The sequence below is a fragment of the Phialemonium atrogriseum genome (genome assembly GCF_030411735.1).
Source record: "Phialemonium atrogriseum strain 8032-3 unplaced genomic scaffold QBC33scaffold_23, whole genome shotgun sequence".
Lineage (NCBI taxonomy): Eukaryota > Fungi > Ascomycota > Sordariomycetes > Cephalothecales > Cephalothecaceae > Phialemonium > Phialemonium atrogriseum.
In genome coordinates this window covers 325,614-340,157 of record NW_026848160.1, presented here as the reverse complement: position 1 = coordinate 340,157, position 14,544 = coordinate 325,614, and the positions used below count along the sequence as shown (strand labels likewise).

Sequence of the window (14,544 nt, the reverse complement as noted above, 5' to 3'; positions counted from 1 at the left end):
TTATTGTCCCTGCCCTCTCTGTAAGCATGATGATACATGACATGCCTTGAGGGTAGCACCCAAAAGCCGTACCAAAGCCTTCCTGCAAGTTTTGTTTGTCTGTCCTAGAACGCCATCATGATTTGTTTAGCCTCTATTGGCAGATAGTGCCCTCAACACAAAGAAAACGGGACAATGGGTTCCATCTTGTCCTCGCCGCTACACAGGCGACGAGTACGCAGCCGGCCGAACCGACCATATCGGCTGCACGTCGCTTCCATTTAGTGCGGCGATAACCTTCCCCCATCCCTTACAAGTTGCCCCTCCTCAATCTCAACGTCATCCGTTCCCATTCCGGATGTGGGGTCGGTCGCCATTGGTCGCCATCCTCTAGAATCCGCGGCCACGCCCGCGCCCGCGGGGACCTCCACGGCCCCCTCCGCGTCCGCGTCCGCCACCCCGGCCGCCGCCGCCCCGGCCGCCGCGGTCGGCCTCCTTGCGGGCCTTGTTCTTGGGCTTGGGCGCGTCGTCGATCAGGAGCGTGTCGAGCGGGAGCGAGTCCGGCAGGATAAAGTAACGGATCGTCGAGCCGCGGATGTTCATGGTGTCGAGGGGGATCGGCTCCTGGCCCTTGGGCGTCATCTTGACGTTCCGTAGTGCCGTGTTCATCTGTGGGGAGACGGATGCGATGGTGCCGTGGACGACGGTGCCTGTGCGACGGGAGGGGTTAGTACTCAGTCTCGTATCTTCCAACAATCGCCAAATGGGGAGGTCGGGGCATACCATTTTTCAGCTCGATGGTCACCGTCTCATTGGCGCATTTCATGAGAAATCTAGGTGGGTTACCATGGTCAGTTTCGATCGTCGCCTCGGGGCTCTTGGGAAGAAGCTCAGCACGCGTCGTGCAAATGGCATTGGGGAGAGCTTACCTGACCAGCTTCATCTTGATGGGAGCTGCGCAAGTCCTGGATTCGAATTTACAGGACGCGGTGCGTTCAGGTTGTCAAGTTGTTTTGGCTCAGAACAAAGTACTCCAAAAATCTCCGGCGCCAGTTGAAGCTTTGGCGGCAGTAGTAAAAATGATGATCCGCCCCGGGTTATTGCCTACCTACCTAGCCCGGTGCGTGGCGCCTAGGTGGGCAGGGCGGTGTGCGATATCCACATCGCTAATGCGGGGTATGCTTTGGACCTGGAGGCTCTGCCTCACAGCACAATTCCATGGTAGCATTGCTATATAAGACATACAATAATAGGTACATCTGCAACCCACATTAACACCTCTTTCAACCTAAGGATTCAGCAAGGCTATAGGCATTGATGAAACCAAGCAGTGAGCAGTGTCCTAGGTAGCACAATTGCCACCTACCACAGTTGTCATGGACACACCCTTGTGTTCCTGAGACCCTCTTGCTGAGAGCAGCACTTGCTGTTGAACGTGAGGACACTGTCAGCTAAGAGGCAAGCCAGGTAGCAGTTGTACTTTTGCCTAGCACACTACACTGCAGGTAGAGCATGACATACATGTAGGTTGAGGTTGTCAACTACACTGATACAACCTAGGAAGTGGTTGCTATGCGCAACTATAGCCCTGCAGTGGGTTAGTTCTGTACTTTGCCTTCCCTTCGCTGTCAGGGATACGAGTTCTTGATAAGTACGGATGTACAGTGGTGTTGCATGCCTAGAGGCAGTTGCGCCGGCCAAGGGACTTGGCTCCTATGCACAACTGCTCCATGCTGCTGCAGCACCACCTATCGAGATAACAAGCAAAAAGAAGAAAATTAGGAAAAGGAGCGGAGGATGAAGTAGTTCCTACAGCCAAAACATGCCGGCCCAACTAGCCTAGTGACTCGGATCTTATTGGGATTGCTCAGTTTCTTGAAACAAGTACGAGCTGATGGAGCAGGCTCCGTGTGCGTGGCTACTCCTGACGATTGATATGTACGCCCCTGCGTGGGCCCCGCTGTCGGCAATGCAGCTGAACTGCGCGACAGCAATGGGTTGCTTGATCCAAATAGTCAAGCCCGTGCGGCAGCGTCTAGGGCAGGAAGTGCATTTGATAGGACTGTTCACGGGAAGGGAAATTCAAGACGTCCAACGTTGAGAGGATGGCGCAGCACAGAAGAGACACCAGGTGTACTGAAGCTATGCTGCACATGGGGCTAATAACCCAAAAGACGAACCCATCATCTTGTGCTCCCTGCGCGGCCGCGTTCCTGACTCGTCTAAAATGTCGATGGGACTACTGCTAGGGACAAGATGCGGGCCCTCGCCGAAGTAGGTTGAGGCGGGCACTTGACGAACCTGGACCCCAAATCAGCCCGCTGAGGGGACTCGTTTCGCCTGCCAAGAAGAATTTCCTTCGCCCACAGGCTGCAGTAGAGCGATGGTGATACCTCGCCCCGCCATAGGTGGACATATACGCGCCCTGCTGGCACGCCAACGACACCTCACAGACCCTGCCGCAACCAATCCGTCAACTTGGCCTTTCCTAGTTGTGCCAGATTGTTCACTCCTTGTTCGCTGAGGTCGATGCGGTTGACGTCCTGTGCAGGGGCCTTGCTGACTCTCTGTACGATGATCGTGGGGTCCGTCTCCAGAATGATTCCGTCGTCCACGATCTCGTCGATTGCCAGGCACACCAGGTCGTAGTTCTCGATGACCGTCCTCTTGTCCACCGATTGCCTATGGCTAGCCGTTAGTCCCATGTATGCCTTGCCTGTTGCAAGGAGGTCTGCCTACCGGAAGAGGAGGTGTAGCGAGTCCCTTAGTGCGAGTAGGGCATTGTATAGCAGGATCTCGTTCTCCTGTGTACCCCCAAGAAGATAGAGCATCAAGTCCCCCTCCTGCTTGTAGAGCACGATCTGGTTATCGTAGAGGATGATGTCGCCTGTCTGTTTCGCCGTCTTCTCCAGAAGCCCCTTCTCGAATAGCTTCTGCGACTTTGTGTCTGCGAGACCGCTGGATTGGCCCTTGGCTGTGGGCAGAGTGGTTAGCCAGGCATTTTGATCTGGAGGTCGGGGGCCGAATTGCCAACTTACTAGCATTTGGCATGTATTTCGCAAATATCCTGGACCCGTCTTCGACACCGAGGATGATGATCGCATTGACCGAGAACAGCGACACTCCGGGGGCCATCTTGTGAAGCTAGAGAGGTGCACAAGAGAGAGGTGTAATGCAATAATTTGGGAGGTGATTAGGCCAGCGGGGGGGCAGAACAGCGGTGGTGGTGAGTGCCTGGTCGGTTGGTGTGTTGTCGCATGTGGGCAAGTAACAAGTGGACAAGTGGGCTGAGGCTCTTGGGAGTTCTGCAGCTAAGTGACACCAAGACGGTGCCAGGACATGGTCCGTGCACGCAAGTCATGGTGTCCGCCCGAGATCCGGAACTCACCTAGGTGAGGACAGGGATGGAGTGTATGGATGTAGTGTACGAATAAATAGTGTAGCACGAAGTAAGGTGGTTTTCGCAAAGGAAGCCTAGGTAATTGTAATGAAACACTACGTATGCTTCTAACGGGACATAGGGAAGATGTATTGATATTACCCATGCTGCCTCCCCAAGCATTCATATGCCTTCTGTTCGACTGTGAATAGTCGAAAATGGCGTTATGAGCCTATACATAGTAGGTATCATCAAATAGACAGACCGAGCAGCATAGTCCTTCGTTGCCATGGTATCTCCCGCATCAAATTCTAAACCTATTGCACTCAGGTGCGACAATTCCCACTTCCGCGCCCAGGTCACTTGTCCTTGTCGTTCTCGTTCTCCGACACCTTCTCCCACTCGTCTTCCGTGCTCACACTGCTCTTCGAGCCCCAGGGCGTTGATTTTGCCGCCGGCCCCGCGGCGCGATGCTTGAGCTCCCCGGCCTTCTCCCCAACCTCCTGACTTGAAGATGACGGCGACGGCGTCTTAGCCGCGCCGCCTCCCAGCTTCCTCCCTCTGGCGCCGTCGCTCGCCGTCTCGACCTCGGTCTCGCTCTCCCCGCTCGGCGCCGCCGGTTCCGACTCTCGCGCCCGCCGCTCCTTCTCCTCCTCCTGTAGCTGGTGGACCCTCAGCTCGCGCGCGAACCAGTTGATGGCCCACCACAGGCCGCCGGAGAGACCAGACAGAACCACAAAGTGGACGCTCCAGGTCGCGAACAGGAGGCTCGCGAAGACGAGCTGTAGCGCGGCGAAGGTCACATTTGTGGCGACCAGGAGCGTCGGCGTCGGGCCCGGAATGAAGATGGATTCCCAGAGGTCTTTCACAAAGGTCGCCATGGTGGTTGGCTGGTCGGTCGCACGGGGGGGGAGGTGTATGTGAGGCGTCGAAGCGGGTGGAGTGGGTAGTTCTGACGTAGGTAGTAGGTATCGAGAGTGCCCCTGTCGCGGGTTTATATTTCAGAGTCTACGTTGGAGAGCAGAAAGGTGAGCTGCAGTCTTGGTGCTCGGTTCTGGAGATACACAGCGTTTGTACGGATTCCGGGGGTGTGTTGGGCGCGACCGAGACGCCGGCTTCGAAAGTAGAGAGGGGACGAGCTGGCTAAAAGTGTTTGCACAAAGAAAAAAAGGCTGAGGGACGGCGGGTGACCCTGGATTTTTGGACACCGTGGTTTCGTTGATTTGTAGCAGTCGCTGACGCAAGGGCGATGGGCATAGGCAGCAGAAATGAGGACGCGAAAAAGGTGTCAAGTATTCTTACGGAGCCTGAGGTTCCAAGTTCCAACAGCCAGCCACGCTACAAACCACAGTGAGGCCAGATGTATTATATCGGGTGCGACATGATTGCCGCCGAAGGCGCTACCGGATCGAAAAGATAGGCAAATATTCACAGTTACATGCGGTTGATTTATTTATTGTCCCGCAATCGGTACTGATCCAATGAATATGCGGTATGTAGTGGGTAAGGGAATAAATAATAGAAGGCGGAGAGGAGCCCGAGCAATGGAGGGGTTCAGTAGCCACAAATGAAGCTTGGGCATATGATGATGTTATTCTGGGAGCACTAAGCGGGTTAGTTCGGTATTGGTTATGCGTACAACTGGGCTGTTACGACATCGGTAGTAGGTTGTACGGATGTACCTACCTCGCCTATTAATGGAAGACTTACATATTGATGAAAGATCTATGGCGGCAGTACGATCAAGAGCCTGCACGATATTTCGTTTTTCGGAGCCGGATGCATACAAGTAAAGCGGGAGCAAGGTAGTATTTCGTAGCTCTACATCTGGTTGTAGTACCCATGGCAGCTGCCACTGATGCCAGCCTCACTTTCAGGCTCCAACCTTGGAGGCTCCCAAGTGTGTCTGCCCACGGAAAGCGAGAGGCTTAAACCATCTTACTCTCCACGGCTCCTATATCTGGCTAAAGCAACCGGGAAACTCTCTTTAAGACGGGCTCACGATATTCCAATTGTGATATTGACTGAGCAGGGAGCTATGGAAACTGTTGAATTTTGACACCTGACAAGGCCGATCCTCGATGATTTTAAGCTTGTTTTGCCCAGGTACCCGGTACACCTAAGACTGGGACCTCCCTACTCAATCCCGACCTTTGCACGTTAAGCCTCCTAGAACCACAACACAGAGCCTTGATTATCCTTGCGTCGCCCATCGTCACCAAATAGCAGCCGACAGGCTTCACCTCGTATACCTGCTTCCAGCTCCATCGCCTATTTTCAGTCCTCGCTGCGCCGCCTCCTCTCTTCCCGCCTCCCCCCTCTCATCATTTAGAAATCATGATATTCACCCAAACTCGGTAATGGCTGAAGCTGCAGAGGTCCAACCATCCCCAGTGACACAACCAGAGCATGGCATGGCTCTTCACGACAAGTTTCCATCCCCCGTCGCCATCTTCCCTGTTCAGGATGTCGACAGCAGCGTTCCGGTCGACGCGAACACGCCATCCCCCAGCATGACCGCGCGAGACCAGACACGGTCAACGGTCTCCAAGTACCTGGGGGGCAAGGAGCAAGAATGGAAGGCCGTGTCCGAGAGGAAGGGCCCTCTCACCCTGTTGGAGCTGCCCGTAGACATTTTGCGACTGGTGGTTAAGGAGGTATGCTCCCGACTCCGTCTCAGGCGACAGCCCCCTGTTTCCTAACATCGCCCCTCTAGATGACGCACACAAACGACCTCACCGCCTTGGCCCTGACGAACTCGACTCTCCATAACCTCGCCGTGCCTCACATCTACGCCCGGTTCGACATCGTGTGGCCGGACGGCCATGTAGCCTCGACAGATTCCAAAAGCGTCGACGCCCTTACCTACGGCCTATCTACGCTATGTCTAGGAAGCTCGTTTACCAGAACGATGAGAAAGCTGGCTTCTCCCGGGACGGCCCCGCAGCTGTCGAGGTTCAAGGGGAACGAGTACGCCAAGTACACCCGCAACTTCTCGCTTGGAAACGGACCGGACGACTGGGTCGCCGAGTACATGATCTCGAAAGAGAGCGGGAAGATGCTGGGCACCCTGGTGGCCCTGGCAGTGGCCAAGATGACCAACCTGGAGACTTTCGTATGGGATATGCCTACAGGCGTGCTTTCCGACGTTTTCATGGCCCTCGCGTCTCTGCCGGAGCGCCACGATAACAACGAGTGCAAGCTATCACGTGTATGGGTTAGGTGGCATGATAACAGCGAGAACTCAGGATCGTCAAGTTCGAGCGCGAGTCCTCTGGGGCCCCCTCCGGCAGTCGTCCCAGTGGGCAGCACCCTGACGCCGATCGGGATCCTTTTACCGGCCGACGCTGTCCACCCGCCTCCAAGAGCCCCCGTCTCGTACTCTGAACACCTCGTTGAGTACCCCACCTTCAGTGTCCTCCCCCCGGTGAAGAGCCTCACAGTTCTGGAGATCGACGAGCTGGCATACTTAGACGAGATGGCCGACCTGATAGAGCGCTCGAAAGGCCGCCTCCAGGAACTAAGAGTGGGAATATCCTCGACGGCCGTACACAAGGACTTTGTCCAGACATGGGATGGCCCTGGTTTGCATCAGGTTGACCACAATGCCCGCTGGCCTGGCGAGAGCACCATCGGCGACAGGCGCTTGGGCGGTGTACTTGGAGTTCTAGTTGGGAAGATCTACGACATTAGGAGAAAGGCCTCCGTTAAGGGGAAGGAGAAAGTCTATTCCCAGACACCCGTTCTGCCCGGGATGGCAGCACCCTCCAGTGCCTCTATCCCGACCCAAGGACAGGCTGACGGAAACCCTGTTTCATCCACGAATGGCCCGGTTCCTGCCGTAGTCTCACATGGTCCGAATGGTAATTCGGCACCCGGGCCTTCCTCACAGCCCCAAGGCCAGAGCACATCAAAGTCAACGAGACGGGATGGCATCCCAGAAGCACCAGAAACAGGCAAGCCGGTCAAGCCCAGCATGGACGGAAGGAAGAGGTTGGAAGGGAAATTGAAGCTACACACTTTGGAACTTGAAAGGATACCGCTCTCGATGCAGGTCTGCCGGAACGCAATAGACTGGTCGGTCTTGTCGAGCTTGACTATACTGGAATGTGCCCAGCATGAAAACCTATGGAAGCTACTGAGGAGGCAATTCCAGCCGACACCTACGAGCGCCGGATTTGGAATCTCGGCAACCAAGCCGTGCCCAAATGCGCCGCTACAGTATCATCTTTCCTTGAAGCGTATACACACAGATGTCACTTCGTCCGCTCTCATCAGCTTCATCAAGGAGACGTTGGCACCGAACACTCTAGAAATTCTATTTCTGCAGGATCGAAGGCGAGGGTCTGGACCGCCGCCTGTGACCATTGACCAGATCTTCAAGGGGGCGTTGAAACGGCACCGGTCAAGCCTCCGGAAACTGCTCCTGGACAGCGCGATCAAAGGTACCGTGACCACGACTTCAGCGGTGGAGAATACCAGGTGGCAGAATTGGGTGCTCACGACCGACATCTTGATGTACATCACGAGCGGACGCATGAGCAACTTGCGCGAGTTGGCTGTGTCGCTCGACTTCAAAGACTGGGTAAGTCAATCTTCACCTTGGCCCTTCACAGCGGGCCGACTTTGGCCATGGCCTCCCGTTTGCAAGCCTAGAAACTGACAGTTGCCATAGCACACCTTCCTCCAACGTCTCCCCAACCTACCCCAGCTCCGTTCTCTCAACATCCCCTACATAGCCGATTATGTTATCCCCTTCGAGCCGAAGCATCTAGCCATGCAGGTCATCGACATCATCACGCTGCGGCCGGAGATCCAGCTCTGCTATATGGGCATCTCGACCAAGTGCTTCGAGATCCTCGAATCGCGGCCCAGCGAATCAGGGGCCGGCGGGAACATCAACGGCGGCAGCAGCAGCGCCGGCGCCGGCGGACATAATGGCGCCAGCTCGCAATCGAACGGCGCCGGCGCCGCGGCCGCCGAGGGTTCCGACGGCGACAATGCCGACGACGACGACGACGAGACGTCCGAAGAGGAGGACGACGACGACAACGAGGTGACGGACGAGGAGGGCGACGACGAGGAGGCTACGCCTACCAGCCCGACGGACCCGGACGAGACGCAGAGCGAGAATTCGGACGCCGATGACTCGGACGACGACAGCTTCGTCGAGCCGGACTCGTCTTCCAGGGTTCAGCTGCGCCTGCGCGAGATATTGTTTTATGACGACAAGGTTGCTATTTTCAAGGCTCGGCACGCTAAGCTCTAGATTGGACCAGGAAAAGAATGGCGTACCCACGGACAGACAGACGGACGAGCAAGCAGAAGAAAATTCGCAAAGGGCTCAGTTCTGACGATGGACTCGGTGCTAGATGGTTGGATCCCCGGGTTTTTTTTTGGTTTGGCAAATCGCTGCGCGCTCCGTTAAACTACAGCATGGCGTAAATCGCGTTTTACTATCTGTAGGTTCTAGTATTCATGACACTCTTACCGTCCCCTCGCTGGGTGGGGGACCTGTACCTCTTATTTCGGGCTTCTCACCTGCGCTTCTATCTACTTTTCCGGCCTTTGTGGCTAAGCTAGGCGTTTGGGGGGAGTAACGAAAGGGAAAGGGGGGAATGTAACAAGCGGAAAATTTGTAACTACACTACACTACACACTCAGCTGGTGTTTGTGAAGTCGGTTTCTTGATATCATTATGCTTGTGCCTGACACCTGCTGCTGCCAGGTAGTCCCCGTCTTGTCGTGCCATTGTCTCCTTCCAAGTCAACTTACATACGCCCACCTACCTTTGTCGGCAACGTCGGGTCCGTGGAATGGATGCCACTCCCAGGATGGATGCCATGCCTAGTATAGATGGCGCTCCTAGGATGGACCGCCCGGTCTCTCCTGTTTCCTGCATGAGGCAGGTCTGTCCGGGTAGCAACCCAGGAGTAAAGTGTGCGAGGCATAGGTCAGTTGCGCCCACGTCGCTGACGTAGTCGTGAGGTCTGAAAAGGGGTTCTTGCGCACCTAGAGCCGTTGAACTACCCATCTACCCAGGTGGCCAGCTTGTGCTGCTCACCCTAGGATTCTTCGTCCCGTGCTTCCATGCCGGCTGAACCGCGCGTTGTTCTCTGATGCCGCACCACCACCCCATTTTGCTTGATTTTACCACAGACCAGCCTTCCCATGCCGTTACGTTAGGACGGGGACCTCGTCTTAAGTCCGAATCCGAGTACTTGGTCCGGCGAAGGAATAACGGCTGGTGGCAAGCGAAATACCGGGTAAGGGGACGGGGGCTAGGGAAGCCCACCTGGGTGGCCAGCCGACCCCGGCGGTATGAAGACCCCCTATCTCCATAGACTCTCCGATCCATGTGTTCCATCTGGGCTCGGTCTGGAAGTCGGACTGGAGAATAGCACCATAGACTGTGCCGCAGCTCTTTCGAAATCTTGCTCGCAAAAAGTGGCGAGGGGGAAAGAGAAATGGGCCCCCTTTCCCACCACCCGAGAATGCAATCCTCGCGGACTCGTTCGTCCGCTCACAACTCTTCGCGACCCTTCATCTCTACCTACGCCTTCATCAAACACCCCCCCCCCCCCAAAAAAAAAAACCCCCCCCAAAATCCTGCGATGATCTTGTCCCCCCACGGCTTATTCAGAACGGGAGAGACGACCGCAGTCCAGGGGGATATCACAGGCTATCCCAGGACTGGAACGCCTCACGGCCCGCTTTAGCCGGCCCGTCCTAGTTCCTGAGGGGGAAGGGGGGGGGAAGAGGGTTTGTACCTGGAGCGTGGATCTTCCCCAGTCGCGTGACTTGACGACGGGAAAGGGGGCAGGGGTGGAAGGGAGGGAGTTTGTGTGCAGCATGTCAGTTGGCTTTTTGCCACCTGGCGGTGCCGTTGGAGATCTAGAAGGATGCTCTCCCAAGCGAAGAAGCGGGAGGGCGGGTGAGGGGGGTCTGCACCGCGACGAATGAGTGGGCTAAACTCCGTGAACGGGGACGTGTTAGAGCAGGAGGAGGTGGGAGGCGGCGCTGATTAGAAATCTGCCTTGTGTGTTTTGGTCGGTACCTGCGCTGTGCATGCCCCCCGACGGGCAGGCGAGTCTGCAGTCCCGGTATACTCTATTTTGACAGGATGCTCTGCCGGTAATTGCGTGTATGCAGCGGCCAACTGCTTCCTACCCGTCATCGTCTAAGTACATACATACCTGATCACCTTTTGAATTTCCACACATCCACCCACTTGGTAAGGCAGAGTGTGGCGCCGGAGGGTGTATCCACACTTCGACCGGCTTCTCAACATTCGGACCTTCTTTCGCCTATACCTCTCTCGTGTCTCTTGTGTCTCTCCGCCTCTCTGCATGTCATCCTCTCTCTTCTTCCTCTACGCGGAGAAATCCCAGATACCGCCAAGAAACACACAGAATGGATAAGTCTCCGAAGGCGGGGTCTAATATGTCTCCTAGGGCGCGCGAAATCTGATATGTCTCCGAGGGCAACGACTCAACACGCCGGAGCCCCCGGTTCGCTAAAAAAATGAAAAGAAGAAGGGTGCGACACCTACGGAGGAACCCGAGAGACGCCTACGTGGGCTAGCAATGGTCTCGTGTGCGGCATGCGTCGCCCATCTACGATATTTACGTAAGACCACAAGGATCGCTAGATATGGTCGCCAAAGGGAAAAGAGAGTGGCGATATGGAGATCGGCCACTTCGTACTGACGGCGAGGCGTTTCCATGGCATGGTAATCCCTCCCACACGGCAGCGAGCTCAGAGCAGGTCTTACAGCAGGAGGCCGAGCGAGCCTACCAGAAGAAGCCTTACAGGAGCACGCTGACAAATAGGTACCCGAAATGGGTAATAAGATGGAAGAGAACAGAACTTCGAGTTCTGGATAGGACGGGAAGGAGCGACGAGATCTAGATGATTGGATATCAGGTCCACAACCCGTTCACCTGCGGCCTGGGGAAGAAGTTTCCGTAGGGCTGAACAAACCCTTCGCGCCGCGTGGATCTATAGCCAAGTCGAAGTGACAACGTCTCAGTTGAAGGGGGGGGGGGGTTGATTTGGCTGAGATCTACGCAGGCAATGAATGGCATCTGATGCGCAATGTAATGTAGAAGCCGTAAATAGAAATCTCAAGGCGATCAATGATATTGTCGATGCGAAAACGAGCCAGCCTGGGCGAACAACATGTGACAGGCAATCGGTGTCGCACAGATCCATTGATGACTGTGTCTCGTTTCCGCGGGGTAGTTGATTAGGTAACTTCTATGCCTTGGTTGGTTGAAGGGGGACTCGGATGAGATTCGCTTCGGTCTCGGAGGTCTGGACTGATTTTGGTTCTGATGCCGTGCCCCATTTCTACGTCAAGATTCTCACCAATTATTCTTACAACTTGAGACAAGCATCTAGATTTATTGCCTCGGCAGTTTCTCGGCTCTCAGCTCAGGGCCAAGATTTTAGAGGTGCGAATTGCAAGGGGAGGTGATTGGGACTCCTAGGCTCCGCATCTGAGGGGTCATTGAATGTCTGGCTCGTCCCCCCGTGCCGGTGCTTGACGGTTGTCAAAACTACCTTACGGGGCTGGAGGATTTAAGGTTCTGAGATGATATCGTACAGCGGCACACAACCACGACGCGATGGCGATGGCGATGACGATGACGATGACGATGACGATGACGATTGGCATCTCCCTCGGTCGGCTCATTCTCGCGTCTTTTGCTGGGGGAGCGGATATGCTTACGAACGGTGAACGGTACCCGGGGCTATGGCCGGCCGCTCGGCCGGAAGAGACCAGGGGGCCGAGCACATGCATACATACGCATACATACACCAAATAAAACTCGGTGGGTTGCGGTTGCAGCGTGACCGGGTTTCTCTCGCACTCGCTTTCTAGAAACAAAATTGGCCAGAGAGGGAAATGGAGGTTTGGTTTCAAACTTGTCGCCAACATGAGTAACAAGGCCCGCTCGCTGACAAAGTCGGTCGGCGTCGACGGCCCAGTCGGCCGGCCTGTCCGCCAGCTAGAACTAGGGCGGCCGCTTTGGGAAGGCCACCTGCCGACCCCCCGGTCTTGACGGCGGTTCGGGACCAATCGGAAGACACCTGCCGGACCCTGTCTACCCACAAAACGCTATCCATCCCCTTGCCCACCCCCCCGGCAGAGCAGCAAGCCACCTCCCCGCCTAGTACAATTAGGCAATGGAGCAAATGGGGCTCTCCTCTAGTCTGAAAGGGGGGTAGCTTGCTTGTGGACTCTCTGTGCGCGGTTTTTCTTGCCAGTGAACAACGCGCCGAAGATGGTGTGCCATCTTTGAAGTTGCACTCGGCAGGCAATGCAACGAGCGTCATGGCCATATAGATGGCCTTGCCATTGGTTTGCGTCCGACAGTTGTCATCGTCAGGGTCAGCACACGCCTGCGCAAGTGGGTTGGCGCTTGAATGGCATTGGATAATGACCATGGGCCGTGCATCTACGATGCAACCGCGGGCGCTTAGACCAGTTAGTTAAGGTGTGTGGGTACCTGCGCTAACCTTGTGAGGAATAGCCCCGTAGGGAGTACCTAGAGCCAATAGAATACGAACTGACGAACCAAAGCCCGCGCACCGTAACAGTTGTGCTGGGCCTTGGTCAGGTGAAGCCTAGTGCGTTTCCGTTTCCCCTTGCAAGCACGCTTTCCCGCATTCAGTTGAATAATCGTAGAGCTTGCATCTGAACGGATATTGGTGGTGTGCGCTTCGGCCCTCCGCTCATTATCTCCTGTCGGGTATAGGGTCGAAGTACGAGATGATCGTCGGAACGACGGGACGAGAGGAACTAAAGATGCATTCGGGCCATAGACCTAGTCAAGGTCGGCTGTGATTGACACGAGTCGGCCACGGTCGTAGCGGTCTGGTCTCCTGTATTTCAGTCGAATAGTAAGGTACATTTGGCTCACAATCAAGCCTGTTCGATTGATGATCGCAAATCACGATGTGGCTGGCACCCAACTGCCATGAGGTGCCATCCAGGCAGCAGAATAAAAGCCGTACTAGGCCGCATTAGGGAAATGGTCAAGATGCTGCTACCACCTCCCAAATTACCTAACCAGGAACCAGGAACCAAAGTACGTACGGATATGCCCACCACGGGGGGGGCGCGGGCGGATTTTCACGACAAGAGGGTTAATTATAGGATTACATTGGAGTAGGGTCAAGGTCGCTTCCGTTCCGGCCCGCAGTTTGCTGGGGAATGGGCCCTAGGGCTGCCAAATCATTGGGATCCATCCGTCTAAACGGACACCGCCTTCATTGATCTCAGGTAATCGAGGCGATGTCGGGCTCTGTAACTTCGAGGTTGTTAGCCGTGCTATTCGTGTTGGTGCAAAAAACAGCTGCCTAGAGCCGCAGTCGCGAAATCGAGCGTCAGAAATCAGCCGCGCCTCAGGCGAGCGTAGACATGCCGCAGCTCCTCGTCGTGAGCCATCTCTTCCATCTGAGTTAGCCCCGTGAAGAAGCTCAGAATGCCTCCTCGATATGTGTGACCAAGGTAGGTACTCCGTACACACGTGTACTATGCAGACAAGTTGTTGGATGGAAACGGGCATTTCGCCGAAACTCACTCTCTGGAGAATAGTCGGCGATTTGGCAGGCATCTGAACAAGGGACCCAGAGTGGTGGAGAGACGACCTGCAGCAGAGGGATCTAGTGAAGCTACGCTGGCTGGTAGCGTGTCCGTAGTCCCTATACGCTAGAGCTAGTTGCACATCCCCGCCGATCGTGACGCACATTGGGAGAAATTGGTGTATGCGTAAATTGAACTGGCTCTGCACCGCTCTGCACGATCAATTAACCCATCGTTGGTTCCCCTTTCAGTGGCGTACGAATTAATTGTCAGCAAGGCCAAGAGATTATTACCTAAATAATAACTCCCGGTGAGATGCTGCAGTGACGGCAATCTCCGCCCTCCTCCGCGGGTCTCCGGCGATGCTCCGATAGTGAGATTGGTGACGAACGAGGGACTTGTACACTTTGAGCACATTGAAGACTACCACGTAAATGTACACAGAAGATATGTCCGGCGAATTTACCAAGCGCTCGGGCCATAAGGCCGAAAAGGGAAGACCCAGCAGCCAGTGTAACGGTTGTTTCGACATCTGGCATTGGCATTTGCCGCCCGTTTCTGCTTTTTTCCCCAGCGTCTGTCTGTCTGGCTG

General features: G+C 55.3%; 4 protein-coding genes across 4 annotated transcripts; 1 reads left to right on the top strand and 3 right to left on the bottom strand.

Moving 5' to 3' along the window:
- Positions 1-369: 369 nt before the first annotated feature.
- Positions 370-922, bottom strand: QBC33DRAFT_561686 (uncharacterized protein; the record flags this gene model as incomplete). The annotated part of the gene is made up of 3 exons (XM_060430152.1): positions 370-689; positions 763-812; positions 909-922. 3 exons carry the CDS (start codon positions 920-922, stop codon positions 370-372), a joined length of 384 nt encoding a protein of 127 aa, XP_060280869.1.
- Positions 923-2,426: 1,504 nt separating this feature from the next.
- On the bottom strand, positions 2,427-3,114 carry QBC33DRAFT_561685 (putative coatomer zeta subunit protein; the record flags this gene model as incomplete). Its single annotated transcript, XM_060430151.1, has 3 exons — positions 2,427-2,661; positions 2,719-2,953; positions 3,018-3,114. 3 exons carry the CDS (start codon positions 3,112-3,114, stop codon positions 2,427-2,429), a joined length of 567 nt encoding a protein of 188 aa, XP_060280868.1.
- Positions 3,115-3,717: 603 nt separating this feature from the next.
- On the bottom strand, positions 3,718-4,239 carry QBC33DRAFT_457188 (ER protein Pkr1-domain-containing protein; the record flags this gene model as incomplete). Its single annotated transcript, XM_060424847.1, has 1 exon — positions 3,718-4,239. The coding sequence occupies one exon, from the start codon at positions 4,237-4,239 to the stop codon at positions 3,718-3,720; it is 522 nt and encodes a 173-aa protein (XP_060280867.1).
- Positions 4,240-5,218: 979 nt separating this feature from the next.
- QBC33DRAFT_546740 (uncharacterized protein) lies at positions 5,219-9,082 on the top strand. The gene is made up of 3 exons (XM_060428682.1): positions 5,219-6,015; positions 6,075-7,943; positions 8,034-9,082. Exons 1-3 carry the CDS (start codon positions 5,719-5,721, stop codon positions 8,625-8,627), a joined length of 2,760 nt encoding a protein of 919 aa, XP_060280866.1. The 5' UTR covers positions 5,219-5,718; the 3' UTR covers positions 8,628-9,082.
- Positions 9,083-14,544: the final 5,462 nt, after the last annotated feature.

Coding starts and splice junctions, on each gene's coding strand:
- QBC33DRAFT_546740 (XM_060428682.1), top strand. CDS start 5,719: ATGGCTGAAGCTGCAGAGGTCCAACCATCCCCAGTGACACAACCAGAG. Junction 6,016..6,074: donor TGCGACTGGTGGTTAAGGAG/GTATGCTCCCGA, acceptor TCGCCCCTCTAG/ATGACGCACACAAACGACCT. Junction 7,944..8,033: donor CGCTCGACTTCAAAGACTGG/GTAAGTCAATCT, acceptor CAGTTGCCATAG/CACACCTTCCTCCAACGTCT.